The 15,344-nt window shown below is 45.0% G+C and overlaps 1 protein-coding gene across 1 annotated transcript in view; it reads right to left on the minus strand.

Annotated features, from left to right (window-relative positions):
• The window catches only part of LOC120916559 (receptor-type tyrosine-protein phosphatase H-like), a 1,518,207-nt gene extending 1,514,369 nt beyond the window's left edge, over positions 1–3,838 (minus strand). The window contains exon 1 of the mRNA XM_040327609.1: positions 3,532–3,838. Within this exon, the coding sequence (XP_040183543.1) occupies positions 3,532–3,585 (54 nt within the window). The 5' untranslated portion in view covers positions 3,586–3,838. The remainder of the gene's footprint in view (positions 1–3,531) is intronic.
• Between the last annotated feature and the right edge of the window lie 11,506 nt (positions 3,839–15,344).

The raw sequence follows: 15,344 nt of genomic DNA on the forward strand, positions 1-15,344 counted from the left end.
CTTATACTTGTATATATTGTTGATTATTATATGATTGCTTTTGAAAGTGACACTATTTGGAATTATTTTGGAGTGTGGTTCGGGTTTCGCTGTATTATAAATATTTTTCTATTAGCACTTTTTTTTTTTAAATATCGTTTTTGTTTCATAGCTGTACTTTGGCTGGCCAATCTAAATTAGGAATCTTCTATAAACCAACATAGAAATTCAGAACCATAGCAGAATGGACCTGGCAAGCGTGAAGTCAAAAACACCTACAGATTACATTCAAAACAGATGACGCATGGATAGGAAAAATGAATAAAGGTTATATTTTTAGCCTAATTCCAACCTTTAGTTAAAACATTCACCTCCAGCACACAGCAAACATACAATGAACGGGTGTGTGTGTTTCTGTGCCTGAGATAAATATAGCTTTTAAGCGGCAATAAAAGCAGACATGTCATTCCACAATCAGGTGTATTACAAAGCAACGTCTTAATATTTAACTAACTGGTCAGCAGTGACTTGCCCACAAGTTTCTGAAAAGGGATTGGAATTACACTTGAAACACATTTCTTTCTGAGGCACTAAAATGTATTGTGAAACGGCTTTTGGTCCCCATAAAGATCACATAGCTGCTGTCATCTTTAGGCTATGTTCACAACGGGCATAACATTTTTTTACAAGCGTTTTTTATTTACAGATCTGAATGCAGCTACATTGTTTTCAATGGAGACATTCACACAGATGTGTAAACATGCGCTTCATTCAGATATTTAACACAAAGTCGGTGTCTGAAGACATGCGTTATTGGATTCTGGTATTACAATAACAGGACAATTTTACGACTTTAAAAAACAGATCTAAACGTAGGCACTGTATCAGTAAAATGTCTATGGCTTTGTGAATGTAGCCTTAAGCCAGCCATATAGTATCTCACAAAAGTAAGTATACCCCCTTACATTTTTGTAAATATTTTATTATAGCTTTTTATGTGACAACACTGAGGAAATTACACTTCGCTACAATGTAAAGTAGTGAGTGTACAGTTTGTATAACAGTGTAAATTTGCTATCCCCTGAAAATAACTCACACAGCAATTAATGTCTAAACCACTGGCAACAAAAGTGAGTACACTCCTAAGTGCAAATGTCCAAATTGGGCGCAATTAGTAATTTTCCCTCCCCAATGTCATGTGACTTGTTAGTGTTACAAGGTCTCAGGTGTGTTAAATTTGGTGTTATCGCTCTTAATCTCTCATACTGGTCACTGGAAGTTCAACATGGCACCTCATGGCAAAGAACTCTCTGAGGATCTGAAAAAAAGAATTGTTTCTCTACATAAAGATGGCCCAGGCTATAAGAAGATTGACAGGATCCTGAAACTGAGCTGCAGCATGGTGGCCAAGAACATACAGTGGTTTAACAGGACAGGTTCCACTAAGAACTAAGAGTGCATGTGCTCAGCATCATATCAAGAGGTTGTCTTTGGGAAATAGAGATATGAGTGCTGCCAGCATTGTTGAAGAGGTTGAAGGGGTGAGGAGTCAGGCTGTCAGTGCTCAGCCTATACGCCGTACACTGCATCAAATTGGTCTGCAATTCCCCAGAAGGAAGTCTCTTCTAAAGATGATGCACAAGAAAGCCTGGAAACAGTTTGCTGAAGACAAGCAGACTAGGGACATGGACTACTGGAACCATGTCCTGTGGTTTGATGAGACCAATATAAACTTATTTGGTTCAGATGGTGTCAAGCTTTTGTGGCGGCAACCAGGTGAGGAGTACAAAGACAAATGTCTTGCCTACAGTCAAGCATGGTGGTGGGAGTGTCATGGTCTGGGGCTGCATGAGTGCTGCTGGCACTGGGGAGTTAAAGTTCATTGAGGGAACCATGAATGCCAACATATACTGTGACATACTGAAGCAGAGCATTATCCCCTTCAGAGACTGGGCTGCAGGGCAGTATTCCAACATGATAACGACCCCAAAGACACCTCCAAGATGACCACTGCCTTGCTAAAGAAGCTGAGGATAAATATGATGGACTGGCCAAGCATGTCTCCAGGTCTAAACCCTATTGAGCATCTGTGGGGCATCCTCAAACGGAAGGTGAAGGAATGCAAGGTCTTTAGCATCCACCAGCTCTGTGATGTTGTCAGGGAGGAGGACTCCAGTGGCAACCTGTGAAGCTCTGGTGACTTCTGTGCCCAAGAGATTTAAAGCAGTTCTGGAAATAATGGTGGCCACACAAAATATTGACATTTTGGGCCCAATTTGGACATTTTCTCTTAGGAATGTACTCCCTTTTGTTGCCAGCGGTTTAGACATTAATGGCTGTGTGTTGAGTTATTCTGAGGGGACAGAAAATTTACACTGTTATACAAGCTGTAACTCACTACTTTACATTGTAGCAAAGTGTAAAGCCTCGTACACACGATAGGATAGCCAGAGGACAACAGTCTGAAGGACCGTTGTCTTAGGTTAACCTTTGAAGCTGACTGATGGTCCGTCGTGCGTACACACCATCAGTTAAAAAAACGATCGTGTCAGAACGCGGTGACGTAAAACACAACGACGTGCTGAAAAAAACAAAGTTCAATGCTTCCAAGCATGCGTTGACTTGATTCTGAGCATGCACGTGTTTTTAACCGATGCTTTTGCATACTAACGATCGTTTTTGACCTATCGGTTACCAGTCCATAGGTTAAATTTTAAAGCCAGTTCTTATTTTTACCTAAGGTTAAATAACCTATGGGGCCTACACACGATCGGTTTGGACTGATGAAAACGGACCTTCAGACCGTTGTCCTTTGGCTATCCTATCGTGTGTACAAGGCCTAATTTCTTCAGTGTTGTCACATGAAAAGATATAATAAAATATTTACAAAAAGGGGAGGGGTGTACTCACTTTTGTGAGATACTGTATATGAATCAAAATTTGGCCTCTTCAGCAGGGACTTGACACATTTTGATCCATGTATGGGCAGGCTATAGCCAGCAACACTGATCATTGTATTCTGATGGCAGGCTAGGCTCCTCACTGTCAGAATACAATAACTCAATGGGAGGGATTCTCCCATCCACAGTGAGTGTGTGAATGGGGGAATTGGATTAATTTTTTTTTCCATAGGCTGCCTTAGAGCGAGAAAATAGGCAAATCTGAAATGTGGCTACTAGAGACAACAGAGGCATTTTCTTTTTATGTATGTGACTTATACATAGGATGTTCTGGGTGTAAAAAAAAAGAGAACCATTGAGTTCAAACAAAATAAAAGTAATAGTATGAAACACAGGACTCTCAATACACAAAAAAATCATCATATCAAAAAGCATAGTGTAAATAAAATATGATAGAAAACAGATTAATTCCAGTTATCTTTCTTACGTGAATAAAGCAGAACATGATTTATTCTTGTCCAGTTGTTAAATACTGCAAACCAGGCAGTTAAATGTAAGTCATAGCAAACGACAGTAACTCAATTCTGGGTAGTTTCCTACTATAATAGCTGGAGAGCTGCAATCAACAGAGATCATTTAAAGTGCTTCTTACCAGTAATAGAAAGCCTGGCTTGGTTCGCCCAAAGATGATGTAGTGAAACGCCATTGGCACAGGAGACTAGTCAGTCAGTATCACCTGTGAGGCGGCTTGGTGTAAGACTAGCTGCACCTGTTCTGCTTAGATTCTGCTTCTCAGACAAGCTTTCAGATTTTTGCTGAACCTGTCACTCAGGCATAGTTGCACGGACTGAAGTTGAGACTTGTCAGATCTTTGAACTTTACAGATACAGCAACAGGGAAGTGAGAAGCAGAAATCAATAGTAGAAGCCGTTAGACAATTCCCTCCTCTCCAGGGCAGGACTTTAACCTCTTATTCTTCTGTTTTTATAGGCCACCTCCCTCACGTAGTAGGAAGTTACAGTAGGCTGTGTTATTAACAGAGTGAAGAGCAAATAGAGAGCGAAAAATAAGTATTGTATACACCTTGCTGAAATTAAATATGCTGAAAATCAAGACGAGTACCTGCATGCTAGTTTTTATTTTTTTACTTTTGTTTAAATACATGGCCCCTTCACGTCTGTCTGCTCTGATGTAGTTTGTTACCACCACACCAAGAAGTGTTTTGTGAGATCCCTTTCACATGGGGAAATGTCATCCGTTCAGTCTCGTTTCTTTTCAAAGAATTAAAATGAATCTGCTTTATTAGTTTGCACATCCATTTTCAGTTCAGTTTACCTACTTTTACATCAGTTTACCCTTCAGTTCAGTTTACATCAGTTTGGATCAGGTCATATCAGTTTAGTTCAGCTCAGTTTACATTAGTCTACACCATTTTTGCATCCATTTTTTTGTTTTGTTATTGCAGAGACCAATGAGAGGTGACAGAAGTATAAACAAAAAATGTTTCTTGCCTAAAAATGGACATAAACAAATCATTTAAAAAAACAGCTCTTAAGGGCCCTTTCACACTAGCGGACCGTATGTCCGCATTTTCATCCGTCCGTTTGCGGATGAAAACGGGACATACATGGGTCCCTATGTGATTACGGGTGTCAGCGGATGAACATGCGCTGACACCCGTAATTTGTCCGCCTCCTCAAAGATCCGCATTTGCAGACGGAAGAAATCCTATTTTTCTTCCGTCTGCCGGATCGGATGAACACGGACATACGGTCCGTGTTTGTCCGATCCCCCATAGGGGAGAGCGGAGGAAACACAGGGCGGTCCCTGCACAGTGTGCAGAGACCGCCCTGTCAGCTGCCAGCTCAGCGGGGATTTTACGGAGGATCCCCGCTGAGCAAAGCGGACACACGGAGTGGATCATTACTGATCCGCTCCGTGTGAAAGGGCCCTAACGGGCATGAATGTACCTTGATGTAAACGGATGATCATCCATTTATATCCGCCCACCCATAGACATACATTGTGGTTCAGTCTGGATCCATCTGAAAAAATGACAGACGATCTGGAATGAACGCCTGTGTGAATGAGGCCTTAATGTCAGACATCTCAAGTCTCCCGCGAGGTGCGGGAGTCTCCTTCATTTCTGCGGTGGCTCCCGCACACCCGCAAGTGTCTTGTGATCTCCCGGGAATGATCAGTGCGGCAGAAAACAGCTGTGAACACTGATCTACTTTGTATAGATTTGTATAGCTGCCAGCCACTTCTTCTTCTCCCCCTCCCATGGCTGTCAGCTAAAAAGCTATACAGGGAGGTCAGTGTTCACAGTTTTCTGCCACCTCACCGATCATTCCCTGCTGTTCTGTGTGCTCCTCCCCTGGCCCCCTCCGTGTCCTTCTTTGCCCCCCCCTGTTCTAATCTGCCGCTACTGGAGTCCTCCTCCACCCCCTCCCCCATCCCCCCACACCCATCTCCTCTTCTGCCGGCTGCTGGGGGAACTGTCTGGTGGGTTTTACTTCCTCTTTTGCTCCCTGCAAAGCCTGCCAATTAAAAGCATATTGGGCTAGTATGCATCACATACAAGCCCATTATGTGACACTTACCTGCGAACAAATCCAGCGCTGTCCCCTGTGCAGGCAGCGTCCATCTTCTTGCCCCTCTTCCTTCCGGGGTCACGGACTCTGGCTCTGTGATTCGCCGGAGCCACATGACGTCACTCCCGCACATGCGTGGGGGCAGCCGGTAACAGCACAGTCTAATTGAAGCAACGGCATGATGTGCATCTTCCCTAACTCTCTAAAGCGGACCGTTAAAGTCTATGGGAACCGAACATGAAAAAAATCAAAAGTGCTAATTTTAAAGGCTAATATGCAAGTTATTGTCATAAAACGTGTTTGGGGATCCGGGTCCTGCCCCAGGGGACAATGCAAAAAAATGGAAAATTGTATACTCACCTTTCCGTAATTTTCCTTTCCTATTGCATCTTCATGGCAGCATACACCTTTGGGTTGTGGCTCCGCCTCCACAACCTGATAGGACCACATAGCTATTAAACCCAGAGAGGGCCCCCACCCAGGTATTCTCAGTATATATATATATATAACTCACCTCAGATGGGTGAGCATCTGTATGCTGCCATGAAAATGCAACAGGAAAGGAAAATTACGTAAAGGTGAGTATACAATTTTCCGTTTTCCTGTCGCATCATGGAAGCATACACCTTTGTGGAATAACTTGCAAACTGGTTGGGTCTGAGCATAAAGTCAAGTTTATTTACATGGAATAGAGGTGTTGGACTGAATAATTGCTCGTCCAAACTCTGCCATGGACAGTCGGGCAGAGTCCACCTTGTAATGAGATATAAAGATGTTTCTAGATGACCAAGTCGCTGCTCGGCAAATAGTTTCCGAAGACACCCTGCAGTAGGCCGCCCAGGAGGTCGCCATTGCCCTTGTGGAATGTGCCCTCAGGTATTTGTGTTTGACTCAGTGAGTAAGCCTTTTTGATAGTCTTCACCAACCATGCTGCGATGGTGCGAGAGGTTCCCGCTTGCCCTCTCCTGAAGCCGTGTGGGAAAACCAGGAGGTTTTCAGACTTCCTAAGGTCATTGGTTGCCGAGAGGTATGCCAGGATGTTGGTTCTCACATCCAGCGGATGTGGTTTCCCTTGTTCTATCGAGAGAGCAGGAACGTTAATCTCGTGATTGAAGTGGAAGCAGGATAAAGCCTTCGGAATGAAGTGATCAGATGGTCTCTACTTTGTCTGCAGAGGGAGGAGTCTGGTGATGGCGCTAGGCAGGAGCATGGTGTGAGCTCTAGGTCTCCAGCCCCTTAATGTATGAGGATTGAACTCCCGTCCCCGTGAACTCCCGTCCCTGCCTGTTCACGGTTGATTTTAGCCTTACTTTTAGCCTCTCCTAAGTACTAAGCCTGCTGTACCTGGATTTGCTCGTGGAGAAGCCGACGCGGTCCTGGTGGTTGCGGAGGGAAGGAGAGACTCGTGTGCGGCTTGTGCGGAGGCCGGGAAGTGGAGAAGCGCAGCGGAAAAGCCGAGAGCGGGGAGCCGTGACCGCGCTGAGGACTGCCGAGGATCACGAGGAGGATTCCGGGGGACTGCCGAGAGCGGCCGGAGATAGCTGAGAACAGCCAAAGACCGGAGCTGTAATTCAAGCCGTAATTAGACATGTGCACAGAAAAAAAAATCTTTTTTTTTTGTTCTGTTTCGTATCGTTCCGTAGGTTCGTTTCCGTTCGTTTTTTGTAAGACGCCCGTTTTCCTGTTCGTTCCTGTTCGTTTTTCGTACGACGAGATTTTTTCGTATTCCGATCGTTTCGTATTTTCGTTACCGTTTTATTTTCGTACATGCGGGATGTTTCGTTATTCTGTTTAATTCATGTTCATTACTTGTTAGACAATAATTTTCGTGAATTTTCGTCAATGATTTGCATTCTGTGTTTTAGATTCCTTTTTCTGTTCGTGTTTTCGATCGTGTGTTCGTGTGACATCTATGACAATTTGTTGTGGATGTCATGTGGGCATGCGACTGAAGATACGAACAGAAAAAGGATTTTCGTCATTTTGTACTTTCGTAAATATATCGCGGGATTCGCGGCACTTTCAACACGCGGCTTATCCATATTAACGATTGTTAAGCCCCATACACTTGGTCAGACTTTTTTAACAACAAACATAAAAACGATCGTTTTCCGTTCGTTCTCAGAAAATTTGTTCGTTTTTAAACTCCATCAGAAAACCATTTTTGGGTTCAAAAGTCTGGCCAACTGATCTCCCTTCAGATGAAAATCCACAGAAAAGTTTATTTGGCTTTACTGTACTACTCAGCACAAAAGAGAAGCTGCTTTACTAACTACACTCACTGCCCATTCAAAAAACGAAAATGACATCTATAATAAAAGATTTGCATTCTGTATTTTGGGTCCTTTTTCTTTTGGTGTTTTCGGTCGTGTGTTAGTGTGACATCTGTGGCAAAAGATTTGCATTCTGTTGAATCCAAAATACGAACAGAAAAAAGGAATTCAAAATACAGGGTGCGGGTCTTTTGTTGTGGATGTCGTGTGAGCATGCGACTGAGGGTGCGAACAGAGAAGGGATTCAAACAAGATACAGAGTGCAAATCTTTTGTTGTGGATGTCGTGTGAGCATACGGCTGAGGATACGAGCAGAGAGGGGATTCAAACAGGATACAGAATGCAAATCTTTTGTTGTGGATGTCGTGTGAACATACGGCTGAGGATACGAGCAGAGAGGGGATTCAAACAGGATACAGAATGCAAATCTTTTGTTGTGGATGTCGTGTGAGCATACGACTGAGGATACGAGCAGAGAGGGGATTCAAACAGGATACAGAATGCAAATCTTTTGTTGTGGATGTCGTGTGAACATACGGCTGAGGATACGAGCAGAGAGGGGATTCAAACAAAATACAGAATGCAAATCTTTTGTTGTAGGTGTCATGTGGACATGCGGCTGAGGATACGAGCAGAGAGGGGATTCAAACAGGATACAGAATGCAAATCTTTTGTTGTGGATGTCGTGTGAACATACGGCTGAGGATACGAGCAGAGAGGGGATTCAAACAAAATACAGAATGCAAATCTTTTGTTGTAGGTGTCATGTGGACATGCGGCTGAGGATACGAGCAGAGAGGGGATTCAAACAGGATACAGAATGCAAATCTTTTGTTATAGATGTTGTGACGGTATTAGAATGATATCCCCGTCAAAGTCTTCCCTTCTTCCCATAAAAGCAAATCACCCCAATATTCCACGAGGAGGGATATTCCTGGAATCGCCCAATAATAAGCCACACATGAGTCAGAGCTTACTGCTGGAACAAGACACACTTTAATGGCAGCATTCAGCTGGTTATATGCAGGTTACAAGCTGTTACAATGACAATCTCCGCCCCCCTCACACAGTGGGGGGTCTTCAATACAGATCCTTGGAAACAATGATATCTCCTTGAACTAATCAGTCTCTAGACCCTCTGGCACCAAACCTGCCAGACACATTTTCTTTAGATAATGACATCAGTGACGTTAATTACTAGTTGTACAGAATACATTATCTAGACAGCTTGGACCCGCATATAGAAGGGATGATTACCACAATGAAGCAATCAGAATAATTAACATGGAGCTGCGGTGGCTCAACGCGATTGGCACTGCGCTGACAAGCCATTCACCTCTGCAGCTAGGGGTTCGGATCCCGGTCTCGGCTACATGTGAATTGAGTTTGGTGGTCTCAGCCCGACTCCCGGTGGGTGTGCTATGCGAGGTAAGCCTGCGCTTAGTACGCCCACCCCCCTCCCACAAAAACCACCACACTAACACGCACTCGAAATTGGGTTAACATCACGCACTTTGACCACGCGGTCTCTAAAAAGAGAGGCGAAGGACTAACGGGGCTGGTTGAGCGGGCTAATCCTCTCACTCCCTTATAGGGAGTCCCTCTGCCCCGTTGGGCTTCAAAGCGGAGCAGGTAGGGCAGGCTGTGTGGGAGGACCCCGTCACACACCTGCCATTGCCACCCGGGGCATGGAGAAAGGTGGCAGATTGCCTCTGGGGGAGGCCTGCCTACTCCCAACTCCTGCAGTCCGGCTCCTCTCTCGAGTACACGCACAAAATACACTTTGAAAAAAAAGAAAAAAAAAAAAAAAGAATAATTAACATGAGCCACTTATCTAATAACAGTAAACAGTAAACACAGGGCTCCTTCACACACACAATAGACCATTTACCCTTTGAAATACGACTGGCTGAGGAAGGGTCATTACCATATCAACAACCTGTTAGCCGAGGAGTGAGTCATACCTGAAATCACCTGTTACACACCATATTACTTAGCAGGGAGAATTTACTGAAGCATCCTTCACAGATGTAATTTTCGTTCTTTTGCCGTTTTCGTTTTGTCGTATTTTCGTCAGATCGTTCGTTCGTATTTGCGGTTGTTCGTTATGCGGCTCATTCGTAATCCCGTCGTTTTCGTATTTTGGTGCTTTAATTTTTTCGTACATTATTCTATTTTGGTGCTTTAATAACATTCGTACGAACGGGAATGCACATATCTAGCCGTAATACAAGGAGGTGAAAAGCACGGAAGAGCGGGTTAGACCCGTGATTGTAGCCGTGAAAGAATGTTCTATTAATGTGGCCTCTACCTTTACTTTTACCCCCCCTTTAAATGTGAGGAGCCCCCCTCTAATACCCTTAGTGGAATAGCAGTGTCTCTAGGGAGATCGCATTGTAGTGTTTTTTTTTCCTCGCTGGCCCATGAATTAATTGAATTAACTATGCATTATGGATGGTCATAGGAAATCCGCAGGGCAGACCAGGAGACAGGAGATTGACTGGTAATCATAAAGAAATTGAGGTTGAAATAGAAGGGAAGATAGGAAAAGAGGAACAACATAGAAAAGATCAACTCCCAACGAAATGCGATATAGAAAATATGTTTGCAGTCTTGGAGAAGTCTTTGAAGAGTCTAGAATCCTGTCTAAAAAAAAGAAATAGCCATAATCCATAACGATGTGGGACACTTACTTACTAGAGTGGAAAAGGTGGAAAATAAAGTAGATACCCATACAATTACAATAAAAGAGTTAAAAGCCCCCGGACTTCTCAGACCCGTGCCCTGAGGAACTCTAAGCTATTTTGACAGCTTACGAGGAGACACGTGCTATTTGATGCCTGGTGAGCCCTTCATCCGGGCGATCGCCAATACACGTTTTACTCAGCACCACATCGTACTCACACGCGTATAGATTACTTTTTTTGTAAATAACAACACGTTGCGAATTGCGGAGTCGGCCAGTATTATGCCCATTTCCTGGTCTGAACACGCCCCCATTACGCTTTCCCTAAACTTGGGCCCTCCCCTTCGCCGACCCTATAATTGGAAGCTAAACAAATTTCTCCTGCAGCACGCCCCTTCGAGGTCGAAAATGGAGGCGACCCTGCGGCACTACTTTATAGAGAATGACACCTCTGACGTTTCCCCTTCTACACTGTGGGTGGCACATAAGGCGGTCCTCAGGGGGCGGTGCTTGGCGCTTTCTTCAGCAATGAAGAGAGACGCCAATGCAGCTAGAGTGCTAGCGGTTAATCAGCTCAAGGCCTTGGAAGCTCAACTTCTCCTGAAGCCTTCCACTGCTCTCCTTAAACGAATAGTTCAGGTACGCGTAACACTCCGTGACTTTGCATTGGGAAAGGTAGATAAAGCGCTTATCCGCCTCAAGCAACTCTATTATGATAAGGGCAACACTTTTGGCCAGAAAACTCAACGACTGGGCTCTCGCCTCCACCCCTGATCAGGTGAAGAATAGAGGGGGCGACCTGCTGACCCATCCCCAGGACATAGCAAATACCTTTGCAGACTTTTATACCGACTTACAGTACAGACAAAAAGTTTGGACACACCTTCTCATTCAAAGAGTTTTCTTTATTTTCATGACTATGATATTGTAGATTCACACTGAAGGCATCAAAACTATGAATTAACACATGTGGAATTATACATAACAACAAAGTGTGAAACAACTGAAAATATATTTAATATTCTAGGTCAGTGATGGCGAACCTTTTTGAGCCCGAGTGCCCAAACTGCGACGCAAAACCAACTTATTTCTTTCAAAGTGCCAACACAGAATTAAAACTGTAAATTATGCTTTCGGTTACTATACATTACTGCCCACCATTCGGTTACTATACATAACTGCCCACCATTCGGTTACTATACATTACTGCCCACCATTCGGTTACTATACATTACTGCCCATCATTCGGTTACTATACATTACTGCCCATCATTCAGTTGCTATCGGTTACTATACATTTCTGCCCACCATTCAGTTGCTATTGGTTACTATACATTACTGTCCACCATTCGGTTACTATACATTACTGCCCACCATTCAGTTGCTATCGGTTACAATACATTACTGCCCACCATTCGGTTACTATACATTACTGTCCACCATTCAGTTGCTATCGGTTACTATACATTACTGTCCACCATTCGGTTACTATACATTACTGCCCATCATTCAGTTGTTAGAGGTTACTGCCAATGATTACCTGCAATTCCGTCCCCTTCTGCAAACTGCTCAGTCCTGCCGTTGCTTTATAAATCACCACCCCCGCTGCTGGCAGAAGGGTGAGGAAGAATGCACACAGCCCTGTCTGTGTGTCTTTGATCTCCCTGCTCGTGCTGCTGACCGGAGAAGGGAAGGGGGGCCTTGGGAGGGACATCACAGAAAGCCTGCTCTGCCTCACTCCTTGTCACAGTCACAGCAGCTCTGGTCCTGACAGAGGAGAAGAAGGCTCTGGAAGTTGGAACATGGTAAGTGCAGGCAACAGCCGAGCAGAGCACACTCCCGCCTGCCTCAATACAGCTCAGCCACGCTTTCATCTCTGCCTGCATCTTCTTGTCAAATGTGGCGGGCTGCAGGAGGAGGGCGGGTTACAGCGATACTGATTGGCTGAGAGGCGGTGGTGGGCGGAGCAGTTATTAGAAGTGTGGACGAAACGGCTTCTATGATTGCGCTCGTCACCCCGGGCGCTTATTGTTTGTCACTCCCAATCGGGCACGTCACCGCTTGCCCACAGTACTATGGGAGATGTAGTTTGCGGTGCGGTGCAGACGATTCGGTGCTTCACTGTGTGATTTCCTCATTTGATGGTGTGCCCACAGAAAGGGCTCGGAGTGCCAGCAGTGGCATGCATGCCACGCGTTCTCCATCACTGTTCTAGGTTCTTCAAAGTAGCCACCTTTTGCTTTGATTACTGCTTTGCACACTCTTGGCATTCTCTTAATGAGCTTCAAGAGGTAGTCACTGGGCGCAGCACCCCATCACTCTCCTTCTTAGTCAAATAGCCCTTACACAGCCTGGAGGTGTGTTTGGGGTCATTGTCCTCTTGAAAAATAAACGATGGTCCAACTAAACGCAAAACGGAAGGAATAGCATGCCGCTGCAAGATGCTGTGGTAGCCATGCTGGTCCAGTATGCCTTCAATTTTGAATAAATCCCCAACAGTGTCACCAGCAAAGCACCCCCACACCATCACACCTCCTCCTCCATGCTTCACGGTGGGAACCAGGCATGTAGAGTCCATCCATTCACCTTTTCTGCGTCACACAAAGACACAGGGGTTGGAACCAAAGATCTCAAGTTTGGACTCATCAGACCAAAGCACAGATTTCCACTAGTCTAATGTCCATTCCTTGTGTTTTTTAGCCCAAACAAGTCTCTTCTGCGCGTTGCCTTTCTTTAGCAGTGGTTTCCTAGCAGATATTCTACCATGAAGGCCTGATTCACACAGTCTCCTCTTAACAGTTCTAGAGATGTGTCTGCTGCAAAAGGTGGCTACTTTGAAGAACCTAGAATATGAAATATATTTTCAGTTGTTTCACACTTTTTTGTTATGTATAATTCCACATGTGTTAATTCATAGTTTTGATGCCTTCAGTGTGAATCTACAATTTTCATAGTCATGAAAATAAAGAAAACTCTTTGAATGAGAAGGTGTGTCCAAACTTTTGGTCTGTATTGTATATATTAAACCAGAAGTACCGCACTTTACTTGAACCCCACCTCCCAAGTTAAAACCCTGTTCGCCACCTCGACCCTGTTCCGGATCACCAATGGTACGCACCAAGGGATGCCCATTGTCCCCCTTACTCTTTGCCTTATGTGTAGAACTGCTGGCATCAGGGGGCATCCGGACATTCGGGGCATCTCGGTGCGGGGCAAGAAATTTAAAATTACCCTATTCGCAGATGACATTATCCTCACCCTGACCTAACCCAGAGTTTCCCTCCCCAACCTTCATGTGGCGCTAGAGGAATATGGGGCACTCTCGGGATATAAAACAAATGCCCTTCCTGTCAACATCCCAGACACTGAGACCCACCACCTGCGGCTGAACTTCCCCTATTCTTGGGAGAGTTCCTCCCTTAAGTACCTAGGGGTGCAAATCACCCCATCCTTTGGTTCCCTGTATCAGGCTAACTTCCCTCCTCTCTTGCGAATGATAAGGGCTCTTCTTCAGGAATGGAAGGCCCATCACAATTCCTTACTGGGCAGAATCGCCTCCGTTAAAATGGTCATCCTCCCCAAGCTCCTTTATTTATTTCAGACGTTGCCCATTCCAATCCCCTATGCCCAACTGCGCTCGCTTCAGAGCGATGTCCTGCGATACGTCTGGAACTATAAAAGGAAAGGGATACCCTGCACAGTCATGACGGCGTCGCGCGGGGACAGAAGACTGGCATTCCCTGACTTTGTCAGATATTATCAGGCCACACAGATGCGAGCGATATTCTCATGGTTTCCCCAGAGGTCATACAATAAGTGGACAGAAATAGAGAAAACATGGTTGGTGCCGACTCACCCAAACAGCCTCTAGTGGGATGCAGGCGTGAAGGTAGATCCATGCCGCCTACTTGGCTCAATGTCCTTGCTACGTGGGTTCTGGCTAGGGATGAGCTGCGCGTTCAATACGAACGTATGTTCGACTCGAACATCGGTCGTTCGATCGTTCGACGAAACCCGAACAAAACGGGTCGTTCGCGCCAAATTCGAGTGACGTAAAACGTCCCATAATTCACTGCGGTGTTGAGCGCTGATGATTGGCCAAGCATGCTGTATGTCCCGCATGCTTGGCCAATCACAGCGCGCCAAAAACGAAGAGCCATAATTGGCCAAAGCCAGGGTGGCTTTGGCCAATTATGGCTCAGGGGGATTAGTACACGCCCCACACTATAAAAGGCAGCCTGCACGGCGGCCTCGTGTAGTGTGTTCCGGCTTTGTTAGAGACAAGTCAGAGAGACAGTTAGATAGAGAGAGAGAGAGATAGATAGAGACACAGGGGCAAATCCACAAAAACGTAGCCTAACTTAACTTTTACCATTTAAGTTACACTGGCGGAAAATTTCTACCTAAGTGCCCGATCCACAAAGCACTTACCTAGAAATTTTTGGCCGTGTAACTTAAATGTCTCCGGCGCAAGGCGGTCCTCTTCTGCAGGGGGCGATGACAATTTAAATGAGGCGCGCTCCCGTGCCGGCCGTACTGCGCATGCTCGTGACGTCATTTTCCCGACAGGCAGCGCGCTAAATTACGTTACGCCGGGCTTTGTGGATTGCGACGGGACAATAAAGTTGCGTCGGGTAAAAAACAAGTTACGCGCCGAAAAATTTAATTTAAAAAAAATAGCGGCGATCGAAAAAAAGGTCTGTTTTTACAAGGTGTAACTAGTTTACACTTTGTAAAAGCATCCCTAATTTTACGTATGCAAACGTAAACTTACGCAGAAAAAACAAAGCTGAAAAGCTTTGTGGATCTCCGTAAGTCCTCATTTGCATACGCAAAGCGGCATTTTAACGCGAAATGCCCCCAACGGCGGATGCGGTACTGCATCCTAAGATCTGACAGTGTAAGTGTCTTA

Source organism: Rana temporaria, chromosome 10, assembly GCF_905171775.1.
Source record: "Rana temporaria chromosome 10, aRanTem1.1, whole genome shotgun sequence".
Taxonomy (NCBI): Eukaryota; Metazoa; Chordata; class Amphibia; order Anura; family Ranidae; genus Rana; species Rana temporaria.